General features: G+C 39.8%; 1 protein-coding gene across 1 annotated transcript in view; it reads right to left on the bottom strand.

Annotated features, from left to right (window-relative positions):
• EGF (epidermal growth factor) overlaps positions 1-14,069 on the bottom strand; it is a 64,999-nt gene that overhangs the window by 19,363 nt on the left and 31,567 nt on the right. The window contains exons 11-18 of the mRNA XM_026101740.2: positions 13,360-13,496; positions 11,274-11,422; positions 9,541-9,645; positions 7,595-7,818; positions 3,961-4,128; positions 2,970-3,119; positions 1,768-1,917; positions 1,008-1,124 (exon numbers count right to left, since the gene is read on the bottom strand). Of these exons, the coding sequence (XP_025957525.2) occupies positions 1,008-1,124; positions 1,768-1,917; positions 2,970-3,119; positions 3,961-4,128; positions 7,595-7,818; positions 9,541-9,645; positions 11,274-11,422; positions 13,360-13,496 (1,200 nt within the window). The remainder of the gene's footprint in view (positions 1-1,007; positions 1,125-1,767; positions 1,918-2,969; positions 3,120-3,960; positions 4,129-7,594; positions 7,819-9,540; positions 9,646-11,273; positions 11,423-13,359; positions 13,497-14,069) is intronic.

Below are 14,069 nucleotides of genomic sequence, written 5' to 3'. Positions count from 1 at the left end.
TGCAAGAAAAAACAAGGAGAAGGGACACATTGGTCATGAAGCCATTAGGTAAACCATTAAAAAGAAATATCTGTCATGAATTTCCCTCAGACTACACTGTCACTTGTCATTTGTGCTTCTGAAGTGAAGGGCTTTGTGTCCTTATTTTTGGCCTGAAATTTGACCAGAGTGTTCTAAAGAGCTTAAGGAAGTCAGATACTGGACACTTTCAACCAGAAGCCTTGATGTTCCACAAATGTCACTTCCTTCAAAAAAATCTCCAGTTCAGAGGACATGATTCTATTCAAAACTTGCCTTAAATCCTACTCAGAGAGAAACATCATGTAGAGAAAGAGCACACAAGCTAAAGAAAAGGGTATCACAGCTCACCCACTCTCCCTACCATTTTTTACCCTTTACATAGCAACATAAGACTCCTGTGAGTCTTTGTGCTTTGCCAAAGGGTAAATTATTTAGTTTCTAATGCCTCCTCTCTTGGCCTTTGTGAGAGAACAAAGTGCTTCCACTGACATTTTATGCAAGCCCCAAAACTGTTTTTAAAGACCACTCTGAGCAATGTGTTGTCTGATTGTTAGAATCACTTTCTAGTGCCAGAAAGAAACAAGAACAGCCTTTTATACAAACATTACATTAGGAATATTAACCTTTAAGAGATTCCTCAGTACATAATTCTAAGTTATACATCAATTATCATGTCATATCTGAGCTTTTATAATTAGACTTTTTTTTACAAATAAATATGTTATAATTGTATTCCTATTATTCCCCTTATTGCTTATTAATATTAATAGGATAAACATTCATGACTCAGGGGAAAATAATGCATATGATAATTAGCAATTTCATCTCACATGCTCTCTGCTCATCATCCTTTTCAAAACAAGCAATCCCATTGACCTTTCTGTGATAGCTCATGCAGCACAGCTGCCAATATGAGAAAAGATATATTTTCTTCCTGCCCATAGTTCTACAGTTTTCCAGAAGGTTGTATTAATGTTTTTTATTACCATAGCATGATTTGCCCTTCCTGGTAAACCCTTTCAAACACTGGCACACAGCTCCATCTTCCAGCAAAACACACTGTGCATTGACATCACATTCTAGTGCAGTGCAGTCATCTTGATCTATAGCATAAACAAAAACAAAAACCACCAAATGCATTTGACCTGATCAAAGGAGGTAGTGTATTAAAAAAAAAAAAAAAAGAAAAAGAAAGAAAGAAAATAGAATATAGGGTCAAAGTTTGAAACATAACTCTCCACAGTTAATGGTGACAAGCCAACATAATCACTAGGGCTGTCGTCTTTGTCTAGATGGAGTTGAAGCACTGAGCAATATTGGGATTTCTGAATATTGTAAAAAAAACCTATAGTGCAATTTTTGATCTAGTGGCATTGCACATATGTTGAATTCAATAGTTTTACCTGCCATTGTGTTCAGAGGTATATAACATACTTGCCAAATCTAAAGGAGGGAGGGACTTTTCACAAATTGTTCCAAGTCACAAATGTTTGTTCTTTAGGCCTGGATAATATTATCAAGTTTTGTGGCACAGCAATGGAACATGGAGACAAACAAACAAAAGATCAGTTCTACCTGACATAACTACATAGACTCAGCTTGTAATAAGAGATTTAGCATAGATCATGAATGCCACAAGACTTCACGTTGAGCCTTTCTTCCTCTAAAGCCTATGATCTCTTTCTTTTCTATAAACCAGTTCAGACCCCCACATTAAGTAGAAAGCAGTAAATCATCAGACTCTACCTGATATCATGATTTCAGCCATCAACAAAATATTGATTTGCTGCTTTTCCCCACTTTCAGTATCCTTGAATATTCCACTATTTTGTGTGCTCTGAAGCAAGGTCTCCAGTGTTGGCACTGGCACTGCCTCCTTATGCACAAAGGCATTGCCTGAAAATGACAAGGAAAAGGTGACACAGACTGTTTAAATCTACTGAACTGATTTCCTGATTTTCTATCACTTACCTCTGTTTTCTGATAATCACAATGGTTTCCTTCTAAAATAAAAATCAGCTTCCTCCCAGACTGGCCTGTTTCTGTTTCACCATTAGAACCACTCGCTGGTGGATTTTCTCAAATATAAAGGACAAAGAATGCAACTTGTTGCCCATAGTATTTGTCAGCATTGCAAACATCTCTTTTACAGCTAATATGTCATGGGTAAAACGACAATGGTCAGACAACAGTCCCAGGACAATACCCCAGTTTTTCTCATGGGAGATTTGTCCTACTTGCTTCTTGTGAACACTAAAGGAATTCATGAAAACCCATCTTAGAAGCATTAGTCCTCCAGAAGGTAGTAGCATGTTCAGGTAACAACCAACATATCAGTTGTTTGATCACAGGTGGGAGAAGGAAGTTGACAGCAGTGGTAGTGCTGCTGTTTGTGAGGCTAGGGGTGTGCTGCCAGAACACAGAAATATAAGAACAAAAGGAGATGGAAAGAAGGTTTCATTCTGATCCATCTCAAGAGGAACAGTAAACTATTTTCCACTCTCACATATGTGTTAGCACTTTGTAAAATGCTCTGCTGTTCTTCCTGTAATATGTGAATACAGAGAACCATAAGTTACTATACCCCTGGACCATATCATGTCAATTAGCTTAATATTTCACTGGTGGAGCTTGTGAAGTTTCTTGTAAGAGCCAGAAATTGTCCTAATCACAACATCCTTATCAAAGATATGGAAGCAACACTATCCACACATGGGTAAATTACATCACAGAATTTAAACAATTGAGTCTCCTTGGCGGAAAGAAAAAGAGAAGGTAAGCAGGAGTGTGAAAAAATAAGAAAATGCCTATAAAGGAAAATACAAATTATTTTCATTCTTCTGAGAAACTATCGTTAATTATGTAGAGCAAGGTGAATACTTTCCAAAGTTATTTGTCAGGATCCTTAAGGCTTCTTGGGGTCTTTTTTTGGAACTAGAAGATCGTACCTGCTATCGTGTTAGAAGTGTTCAGTGCACGACAGGTTTTTCCATCTTGAGTTTTTCCAAATCCACGATGGCACAAACAACTGGCAACTCCAAAACTGTTTTCACAGATCTGATCACAGCCTCCATTCTCATAAAGGCAAGGATTTGCCCCTAATGTAGAAAGATAACAGGGGCAACTTAGTAAGCTGCAAGTTTGTAGCTTCTTTGATCAATATCTCCTCTTGGCTGTGCGGAGTTGGACCAGGTGGAAAACAAGAAGAACTGACAAAAACTATAATGTCCACTTGGCTAACAACAGATGCATACAGTAAAGTATTGATATTATTGCCTAGCCTCTGGCAGGAAAGCAGATTTGCATACTCTCTGTCAAATTAATGTATCGCTTTGGTTTTATTTCCTTTATTCTCTCCTGTCATATTTGGAGTCATAACTTTCCCTAAGGGAACATTACAAAGGATAGGGAACCTGTGATTGTCTTTTCTCAGCCACAGTCTATTGAGTTTCCTGAGGGGTTTTCTTCTACTCTCAGGGAGATTGCTCCCAACAGAAAAATCAAGTGATTTGGTCCAAAACTAATAAATCTTACAAAATCTTTCTTCATGTCATTCGTTACCATTTGTGCGTGAGGGGGTGATAACAATAAATGCAGTTATATAGGAATTACAAGACTGTGATAGCCTTGTGGCAATTGATCAGCATCTATTCTTGCACATAACCACAAATATGCAAGATCTGTTAGTACGCCTGGGACGCACATGCCCAGACTCTCTGAGTAGAAGACACCTTCTAACATAAACAGAATATAAACATAAATAACAATGGAGTAAAAAACTTCTAGTGCTTTCGATGAACACCAGTCTGACTATGCAAGCCTTTTAAAGAGTCTGATTCTGAGAAGATAAACCTCTCTCCAAGGACATCTATTCTATTAACATCAGCGAACATCAAGAGGAGGCTGGAAGGGAATGACTGCTTAATTTTTGCAGTATACCTGGTTTCGCCAGAGGATGAACTACAACCATTGATGAGGGTCTCAGCATGCTGCCTCGAAGACGTACCCTGTTTTGGCCTGTCTTCTTGTCCACCCTCATTAGTGATGGCCTAGCCCAGTCAGAAAACCAAAGGTGATCCTCAAACACCGCTACATCAAAGGGATGGCCTACAAAGAAATAAGACTCCTCATCTCCAAATCTTTAGAAGAGGCACAAGAAACCATATAAACAAAATCAGTATCTGCGCATACGTGTCCTTCTATCATAGCAGCGTAGGCATAGCCGCTCCTGCACTTTGATGTCTCGGGGATGGGTAAGGGCCCTTGGACGACAGGCCACAGGCACAGGCACTTGTTATTCGTGCTCTTAGCAGAGGGGGCTATGACACATGCCAGGCTCATTTCAATCTCCAGGCTGCTGGTGACCTCCAACCAGATCAGGCCCACACAATGCTTCTACCTCAGGACGTCACCTTCTCCTGAATTAGCTTTTGGGACAGGCCTTTCAGAAGTTGAGTGCCTCCCTTCTCTGCCAGCAAATGGACCAGCACAGAGCTGCTGAGGTATGTGGCTCCTTTTGCAGCCTTCATAGAAAGAAGAGGAGCTCAAGGCATGACTCATCCTGCATTAACGTGCTGGCACAGGACAGCTTGGGAGCTGTTGATCCTGCAGTCACTGACTTATGGCAAGACCCCAGTGCCAGTATGTGGTCTCTGCAAGTGCAGGAGTACACACAAGTGCACTACAATGGTCCACACATGCATATAAATGTGCACAGACATTCACTAGCCCATCCATCACAGTATGAAATTAAAGAGGGGAATTCATTTTCCATACTTCAGCCAACTACCAACAGTAGGCTGTGACTAGTTAGCAACTGTCAGCCAGCTAGCAAACAGTAGACACAAACCATAGGATGCAGCAGATCATCCAGGAAGCTTCCTCTGTTTTAACTGACAACAGGAACTTAGATGCTACCTTAGACCAGATACCTAACAATCACATGGCTAACAGCAGGTGAGAGAAATCCCATCCCATGTTCAGAGTACAGCAATTTTTCCTTGCTAGCAGAATACCATCTGCACTAGATTTCAGATCCCTGGTTTGACTCAAGAGAGAGGCTCAGCAATTCAGAATCCAAGGACACTTCCACATATAAAAGTAGGCATACTTATAGATAAACGCCTTTGCAGAATGACTGATTCTTTTTAATGTCACTGTCATGGCAGAAATGTTGATTTGTCGATAGTCCAAATGGGACCATACATTCTTTCTATACAGTTAGAAATCTCCTGCTTTCAAGATAGCCTATGGGCAAGCTTTTTGCAGTGGAAGGTAAGAACACATACTGTTCTTCCATGGATATATAGCTGGTCTCAGAGTGTGTGCTTCCTGGCTGTAGCAGGTTTGCTTTGTCCTGGTCCTTACCTACAGTCCAAGTACGCACCTCACTTTGCAACACTGCAGTCTGAGCTCCTCTGAGAGGCATGTCTCGTAGCCACACAATCTGTGCTTTGTGTTTTTATTATTGGATGTAGGCCTCACTTAGAGAGAGATTTTTAACTATAGTTATCAAAGTGAGATCCCAAAAGGTATTAGTTAAAAAAAAAGAAAAAGAAAAAGAAAAAAAAGTCAAACAAGCAAGCAAACAAAACAGCAACAGATAAATTATAACTTTGGAGAAGGAATATTTGCTGGTATGTCATCTTAAATACACACAATTAAAATGAAAGAACACTCCTACCTAAGAAAAGCTCTAAGATATTTAAGTGTTCTTGAGTGTTAAGTGTAAGAGCATATTTTTATTTTATTAGCATACCACTAGTTCCCCTGAACTGTGTTTAATCACTGGGCCTGGCTCTTAGCTCTTCTATCCATGAAATTTGAGCACTTAGTCCAAGATCTGTCTCCATCCAAACACTGATTCTTGATTTTAGGATCTATAGCTTGCACTGTCAACAAACAATACCCTCTCCCCCGACCAGCAGTTCTCTAACCTATTCACTTAAAAATACATTAAGCATTAAAAATACAAGTGCAAAGTGATCAGGGGAGATAGCGGTTGAAGAGTGGTCCATCCTTAATCACATGTAAGCAGAACCCTTTCCACAGCAGTGCAAACCCAACCCATTGCATAAAGGGTGGCTGCCTTGTTACTGCCTTGGGTAGGACCTTACAGGCTGTTTTATTTGCAGCTAAAAATGGGATTAACGGCAGTGCAGGAGAGAACCTTACCCATCTTGCACGCAGCTGTGCTGAATGAGTTCTCAGTACAGAGCCACTAGAGGGAGCCAGTGTAATAAAAATTCAGGTTACAGCAGCCTGAGCGTGAACACATGCAGTCTTCCCTCCCTCCAAAGGGAAACAGAATTCTTGTCTCAATAATGATATCAGCAAAACATTAGGATTTCATGCTTCTCTGCCTCTCTAAATTCACATCCCTACTGGTCTGCATCTCCTTCTCTTCTTTCCATACCCTTATTTCCTCTTCCTTCATCTTCAAACATCCATATCACTGTCCCAAACCTACCCCTCCTTCCCCCTACCCTCTGTTTCTCCTGTGCTCCTAACTCTCCTCCTCTATTTTTCCTCATAAGACATTGTCCTTTTCATTGTGGAGAAACAAAGTGAAACTTTCAAGAGACTTCAAGGTCCTCCTTTACAGATCAGCTGCAAGATGGAGTGTATAGCAGAACATCTGCAGCAGGGGAAAAGAGAGGAATGCTGCCAAGCCACTCTACTCAGCAGTTTTGATGTCTGACAGACTGAAGAGCACTTCTTCCTCCAAGGTCTCAGCCTGCAGACAAGTGGGAGGGCATCTGGCATGGAAGAGCAGCAACAGCTTAACAGAGTAACGTTGAAGTCTCTACCCATGGCAGTTTAGGTACTGGCACAAGGCAGGAGCCCTCATTCTGCCCATGCTTTGCCTGCAAGATACATCTGGTCCCCAGAGAGGTATCATGAACAAAAGGTATTGTCTTCTCCAGTAACTAATGTGCCACATATGAGATTCTGAAATACACAGTTTACTTTAAATGTGTTATAGCATTAGTTCCTCATTGCTAACACTTCTGTTCTCTTACTCCAGAACAATGTAATTATGTGTTAAACAATAGCAATCTCAGCAATAACAGCTACCAGCATCTTGCATTAATCATTTTTCCATTCAGTATCTATCATGTGTTTAGAATCTTCCCAGCATTCAACACTGTGCAGCTGCAGGTTCTTTGCTCAAAGACCTTAACAGCCAAGACTGTTTCTCTTCCAGCTTGCATCAATATAACTTCACTGGCATAATAAACACAGCAAAATCTGAATTAAACTAAGCAACCATGCATGAAACAAGCAAAACGTTTTTAATTTTTCACTTTTCACTTTTCTGATGAAGGCAGAGAAGTTCTCTGTGCAATGCAAAGTGGCTGATTAGTAAAAGCAGAGAGTATCAAAAGGTGGTTTGCTAAAATAAATTAATAAAACTTCAACTGGGGTGAGAGAATGAAGGACTAAGTGATCCCATTAGCCTCAACAGAGTTGCATGGGATATACATATAGTCGCTGGCCCGAAATTCACATACACAGTCACTATGCATATACGCCAAGCAGCAGTAGGTAATTATCAAACCCGAAACCTCACCTACATCATTCTGTGCAAGAATTCGACGGTCAGAACCATCCAGATTTGCGCTCTCAACAACCGACTGTTTAGCATCACACCAGTATAACTTGTCAGCTAAGTAGTCAAGAGCTATTCCACTGGGCCACACCAGACCAGTGCTGGCTATAACCTGACGATCAACACCTTCTAATGAAGAGCTGTCAATCCGGGGATTGACTCCCATGTCGGTCCAGAATAACCTCCTTTAGAAAAAAAACACATAGAGAAAGTCATCAAATAAACATTTGTCCTCCACTCTGTGGAGTTCATTCAAAGCAGAAAGATCAGATCAGAGTAACACAGGCCTGAAGCACATAAGAAAAAGTGCACGCATCAAGCAAATATATATTGGCTGTTGATCTTTAAAACTTGTCGTAAGATTCCAGATCATGACGCTGGGACTCACACAGAGCCTTTGCTATGTTTACTGGCACAAAACCTTTGAAAAACAACTCCCACTTCTGCAACTTGCCAAGTCTTCATATCTGTTTTTTGCATTTTCCACGCAACTGACGATAGCAGTGTAGCAAACCAAGACAATAGAAGGCTTGGTGCATTAGCCAGCCATTCTGCTAAACAGAGGTGTAACAGTGCAAAAATGGAACTACCCACCGCCCATGGAAAGCAAGCCAGAGTCCTGTTATTTTTTCTTTTAATAAAATGAACTAGTAACAGGCCCAGCATCTTTTTTTTTTTTTAATAATAAAATCATGATTCTAGGGGGTCTAACTTTAGAGTCCTGACTGTTATGCACTGAATGCTTAGAGCTTTTCAAAGAACAGGTAGTGCAAGACAGCAACTCAAAACAGAGATAACCAGAATCACAAATTACTTTTGACGTTTGGACTCTAGTCTTTCTACCTTTGCCAGGTCTGCTGAGATAACCCACAGACTCACTTAGCTTTATTCACATGAAGTTTTGCTGTAGTCAGTGCAGGGCCCAATATTCTCAACAGTCTTGCATGTGCCTCAGATTCTTCTTTAGTACTGACTTTACTATTACGGATATAGCTGTAACGTCTGTCGTCTAATAAGGCAGGTGTTAGTCACATTTCCTCCTCTTTCTCCCCTTATAGCCTTTGCTTCAAGACGTACAAGCTATCTACCTCTACTGATAATTCAAATAAACTATCTCCCTGAACATACCTATTTTTAAAGGTTTTCCTGTAAAACACCTCTCTCACGTTCCACCTCTACTACTGAAAGATACTTTCAAACCTTTTATGCCCAGAGTGAAGCTAACAAGACACCCTTCCCAGTTTGGTTTCACTCACCAATACTTAGTTACAGCAGTATCCAAGCATCAAGATAACTCAATAGAAGAGTTCTGCATCCCTTCAAAACCATCCTACTAGAGGTACATTGACTGATATCTTTGGGGCTTTGCCATTAATTACAATGGCCAGAATTTCATCGGTAGTTCTAAATGTTCAAAATTTCCATGATCCTCTCAGCACTGGATAAGAAGATCCAAGGTAGGCTTAAATCGAGGTTTTCTCAGAGACTGAATCATGACCAAAAAAGTCCTTTGTAACCCCCACTGGTTAAAAGCAACTACACCTTCTTCACACCAATATATATAGAACCATGAAAGTGATCTTTCTGTTTGGTAGTACAGTGCTTACAACAGTCAGGGTGACTCCAGTTGGTTGTATTTTTCTTAGTTTAAAATGTATACAATATCCTTAATGCTTCTGGTAATTTTTTAGATCTATATGAGGAAACAAATATGTCCTGCAATCTTCCCTGACTCATAATGGCAACCCAGCCATAAAAGGCTGCAGTTTACATAACTCTGCTCAGCAGCCACTATCCTAATGTGAAGCCAATGCATTCTTTGTCTGCCAGAAGGGCAAGGCTGGCATGCTCATTTTTAAAAAGCTTCCCCAATTATTCCACAATTAGCTGTGTTTATCATTTCTTACTTAGCAAACGGGTGAATGACGATCCCTCGGGGCTGGGAGATATCCTCCCAGATGATCATTTTTCTTTGCATTCCATCCATATTGCTCCTTTCGATGCGTGCCTTCCTGCAAAACACATGGCACTGTTACCTTTTTAATTACCTTCTTTAGCAAACATACTAAGTTCTTACATTACTTTAAGACAAAACTGTAATAATGAACTTTGCAAAGACAGGAAATAAATCTGCTGGTGTTTTTGTTTGGCCTGACACACCTGTCACCTAGACACACATAGACACAACTGTCTAGTTGTTTTATCAACAAGCAATTCATGCTCCAGCCTCATTATCTGGCCTAGGGCATGATGATAAAATACATGCTGCTGTGCAGGAGACCTTAAGTTCTCCTTTTTTTGGGCAAATAGAGAATTGGAAGTATAATCACTAACAGATGAATGTTAGCTCTAAAAGGAGTCAGGAGGAAAACAAGGTAACTGAATGCCATAATCAAATGTGTAAAGAATGTTTTTAAATAGTACTTCTAAATAGCATTTTTTCATTTAGAAATCTCCAAGCAATTTATATATTATGCCTGTTCTACAGCAAAGAATAAAGCAAAGGTCCTTATGATCACTCATAAAATCTATGGCAGAGTCAAATATAGAACCTACTTTGCCTGTCTCCCAATCCAATTTTTTCCAGAAAACTGCAGACACTTACTTTTACAAACCTCATTTTGCCAAACAAATATCAGCCTCTACCTGAAAACATACAGCCTTTCACACCCACCTCAATCTGCAAAGAAAGGCCACACAAGGATGGGAAGAGAAATAGAAACATATATATAGAATACAAACAGGTAAACCCAGTGGGTGAGAAGGAAGTAGCAGATACAAATTCACAACTCCATCCTTGACTCCTGTGTTGTGGAGACAACCAGCCCAATTTGCCATTGCACAAGAAAATTGGCATATTTATTCAGGAGTGACTGCGTAGGCAAGATTGTATCTACCGGTAAGGAAGCATACTATCAGTGTACGTAACAGATAAGAAGGCAGATCTGGATATTCAAAAGTTACTTCTTATTGACTAATAAAATATGGGTTATACTGAAGCATCATTACTACCATTCAAGGAGTCATCACTATGTGTTTTGATCTGACATTGCCTTTTTACCAAAGGCTTCTCTCTGCGTGTAAGGTTACACAGTGAAACATGAGGTCATATTGTCTGCCAGTGATTGTTCCTCTCTTATGAGAAATAACTGACAAAGCCTGTCCATTAGCTTAGGGAGGCATGGTTCTAGTCATCAATAATGCTGACTTCTGCCTAAGATCTGCTTAGCGCAGTAATACTCACGATATATAGAGATATATATACACACACATGCAGTGTATGTGTATAAATATGAGCATACACATACATATATATATATATACACACGCACAAATAAGCGTCTGCACATATATATACACATGTATATGCAGCACATGTCTTAGATTCCTTGCAACCGAGGCGAACCCTGGTTTCTTGGAAAGACAAAGATAAAAATACAATAGCAGACTCAAAGTGAACTTCCAGCATTTCAGTTTTAAAGACACTTCCAACTGTTTATACTTGAGGTTACAGCTATCTAATCAGAATGTGAAGCATTACTGAATTTAGAGTAATATTTCAGCTATTCCCATATCACCGGTCATTTATTCCAAATATTTTATGGCATGCTTTGACATAAATGCACTGTAGAGCATGTACCCTCTGTCTGTCCAATACAATTTACGGTTAATCCAGTCCACAGCAAGTCCTTCGGGTATATCTATAGCTTCATGAATAACTTTTTCGCGATTTGAGCCATCCAGATTAGCTCGTTCAATCCATTTCAAGGCAGTGTGGGCAAAGTAAACCTGTGAAGAAATAACAGATGAGATGTAAGTATTTCCCATTTCACTTTCTGGTCTCTTTCCCTGGTCTAACAGTTCCAATCTGAAACAACTTTTTCATATTGAAAGTAGCCTGAATCATTTGGTCACAGAAGGGTAACAACCTGTGATCCCTGATCAAATAAAAAGGCACTTATCCTTCAACCAGGATGACTTCTACATGCTGCTTGTGCTTAGCCGTAAATCCCAGTTGCCCTATATACAGTCCCCTGAATATCCTATGATTTTATTTCAGTGGCCAGCTACCTCACATGAAGCACAGCTGATGAAACAAAAGTAGGAGCAGGCAAAAGGAAGCATGTTATCATTTAACTGGCTGCTCATTTTAAAAAAGGGGATGGGGGAGGGAGCAGTTGTGTATGTGTGTCAAGGAGCTGTAAGAGGGATAGAAGAGGAGTTATATAATTTGCCTCTGTTCTTTCAGCCTATGTATATTTTAATTTCTTATCAGGTGTCGATCCTGTAAGGCTTCAACATTTCCAGGAGAAGCTTTTCAGGTTTGGGTCAAAATAAAAGTTCTCCACTGGAGAGGAATTAGTTTTGTGACTCCTGAGGATAAGGAAAAAAAAATCCTCTTATATTTGGCATCTAGAGGGAACCGAACATTGTGTGGCAGAACTACATACAAAACAATACTGTTTTATTTGCAAATGGTAACAGCAAAACAAATAGCTTTGCTTTGACACTATTCATGAGGCCAAACAAAGCAGGTGGGAGGTCTTTAGCTTTGAACCAGCTAATTCAACTACTAGAATTTGTCTGACCACGGGAGCACAGACCTATGTTGAGCTAATTTACTGCGATTCTCAATTCAGTACCGCCAGGTCTAGCCAGCCACAGTCTAGCTAGACCACTGCGCATAACCTTATCTCTCTACACTGCACTTTAGAGCTCATTGTAATGCAGAGCTCCCCAAAAAAGCAGAATGAAAGTACATCTAGTGTCATCAGAGCAATTGATTCAGATGCACTGCAGTACAGAACAACTTCTAGTTCTACAACAAGGCCCTATTTCAAGAAGTGGCAATGTTCCAGCAGTGCCCAGAATGATCCTCCTGCAAGGCAGATCCGGTAACATTTTCACTTGTTTAACTGTGTCCATCCAGACCATGATACATTTCCAGCAACTTAACTGAGTTCCTCATCCACCTTTGTTGGACTGCCCAGTACCTTTCTGTATCACTTTTACAAAGTAATTCTCATCATGAGGAAAAAAAACTATCTGCCACAAAAGGGTTAGAAAAGTACAGCTGAACTCCTATTCTTCTATATTCTCCAGGCCAAGTGCAGGGCACTGGGATGAAGCTGTGCATACAAACAGCTCTTTATGTAGAGAAGAATCCTATTTCCAAAAGGACTGTATTGTAATATAAGGAACACGTTTCATAAGAAAAATAAACCCACCGAGTATTCAGCAGTTTAATTCAATAATGTCAGGACATAAGGATGTAATTTTTGTTAAGACTGCTCCAACATTTAGTATGGGTTGTAGGCTGTAGCTGTACGGAAAAAAAGATGCTGTTGTCTTTTACAGCTACCCAGTAAAAAAAAAACAAACTATATTTTCAGAAAATGGTACTGAAATCTCAAGGGAGAAAGCAATCAATCACGCAAAAGTCCTTCTTTGAAACTGCATCCAGGCCTAAAGTGAATTTAGAAATCCACATTCTCTGTGAATTAGCCTTGTCAACATATGAAGCACATTAAACCAGTAAGCAAAGGATGAAACTCTTCAACTAGTGTTTGGCATCCTGTACCAGCTGTGCTCCTGGACAGGCAACAGGACAAGCAGCAGCACAACGTGTAATCTGGATCACTGACAGCAGAAAGGTTAAGACACATGAAAGCCCAATCCATTTGTCCTTGCAATACTTCAAAATCCTCTCATTTTTAATGCCTCACCTTATTTTCAACCGGGTCAGAGTCCAGTGCTAAGACTATTCCCATCTGCCAGTCAAGTAAACTTGCATAATCTGTTCCATCAAAACTGATTCGGCGGATGTCTTGGCCATTTGCAAATAACAAAAATGGCTTAGGTCCTGTTAATGAAAATTTGCAGGTACATTAATTCCACTAGGTTCAAAGTGATCTCTATACTGCATTACTACCTAAGATGCTCAGCGTGAGAATGACAGCTGCTGTATATCTTTGTCTCTATGTGCTCTTTTCACCATTTTAATAGGATAATCAGCAATATTTAGCCAGTGAAAAAGGAAAACTCTGAAAGCTTCTTCTTTGTTTCTTTTAGGCACATATTTTTCTATTCTGTATAGCCCTGTACATTTTTCAGGTCAAATTATTTCATTCTCATTTAACTATAGTCATTATCTCAGGCAAACCCTAAGGGAACAGTGGAAGCTTTGTCTCAGTAAGGACTGAAAGTATGAATCCACAAAGAGACACACAAACCAAGATGTCTTTTATGTAAAAAAGAAACATAAAGCAAAATAAAAGAAGAGCTAAAAACAGAATATGAGATCTAGACTGAAAGCCATCTTCCCACCTCCAATGCTAGACAAATGTTTTAAAGACATAACAGAGAAGGAAAGAAGGAATTTGGTAGTATTTTATTTTACTGCATCAGCTTTTCACCTCTAGATCCCAGATTTAAA

This window comes from Dromaius novaehollandiae, chromosome 4 (genome assembly GCF_036370855.1).
Source record: "Dromaius novaehollandiae isolate bDroNov1 chromosome 4, bDroNov1.hap1, whole genome shotgun sequence".
In the NCBI taxonomy this organism is placed as follows: domain Eukaryota; kingdom Metazoa; phylum Chordata; class Aves; order Casuariiformes; family Dromaiidae; genus Dromaius; species Dromaius novaehollandiae.
This window is presented reverse-complemented; position numbering and strand designations above follow the sequence as displayed.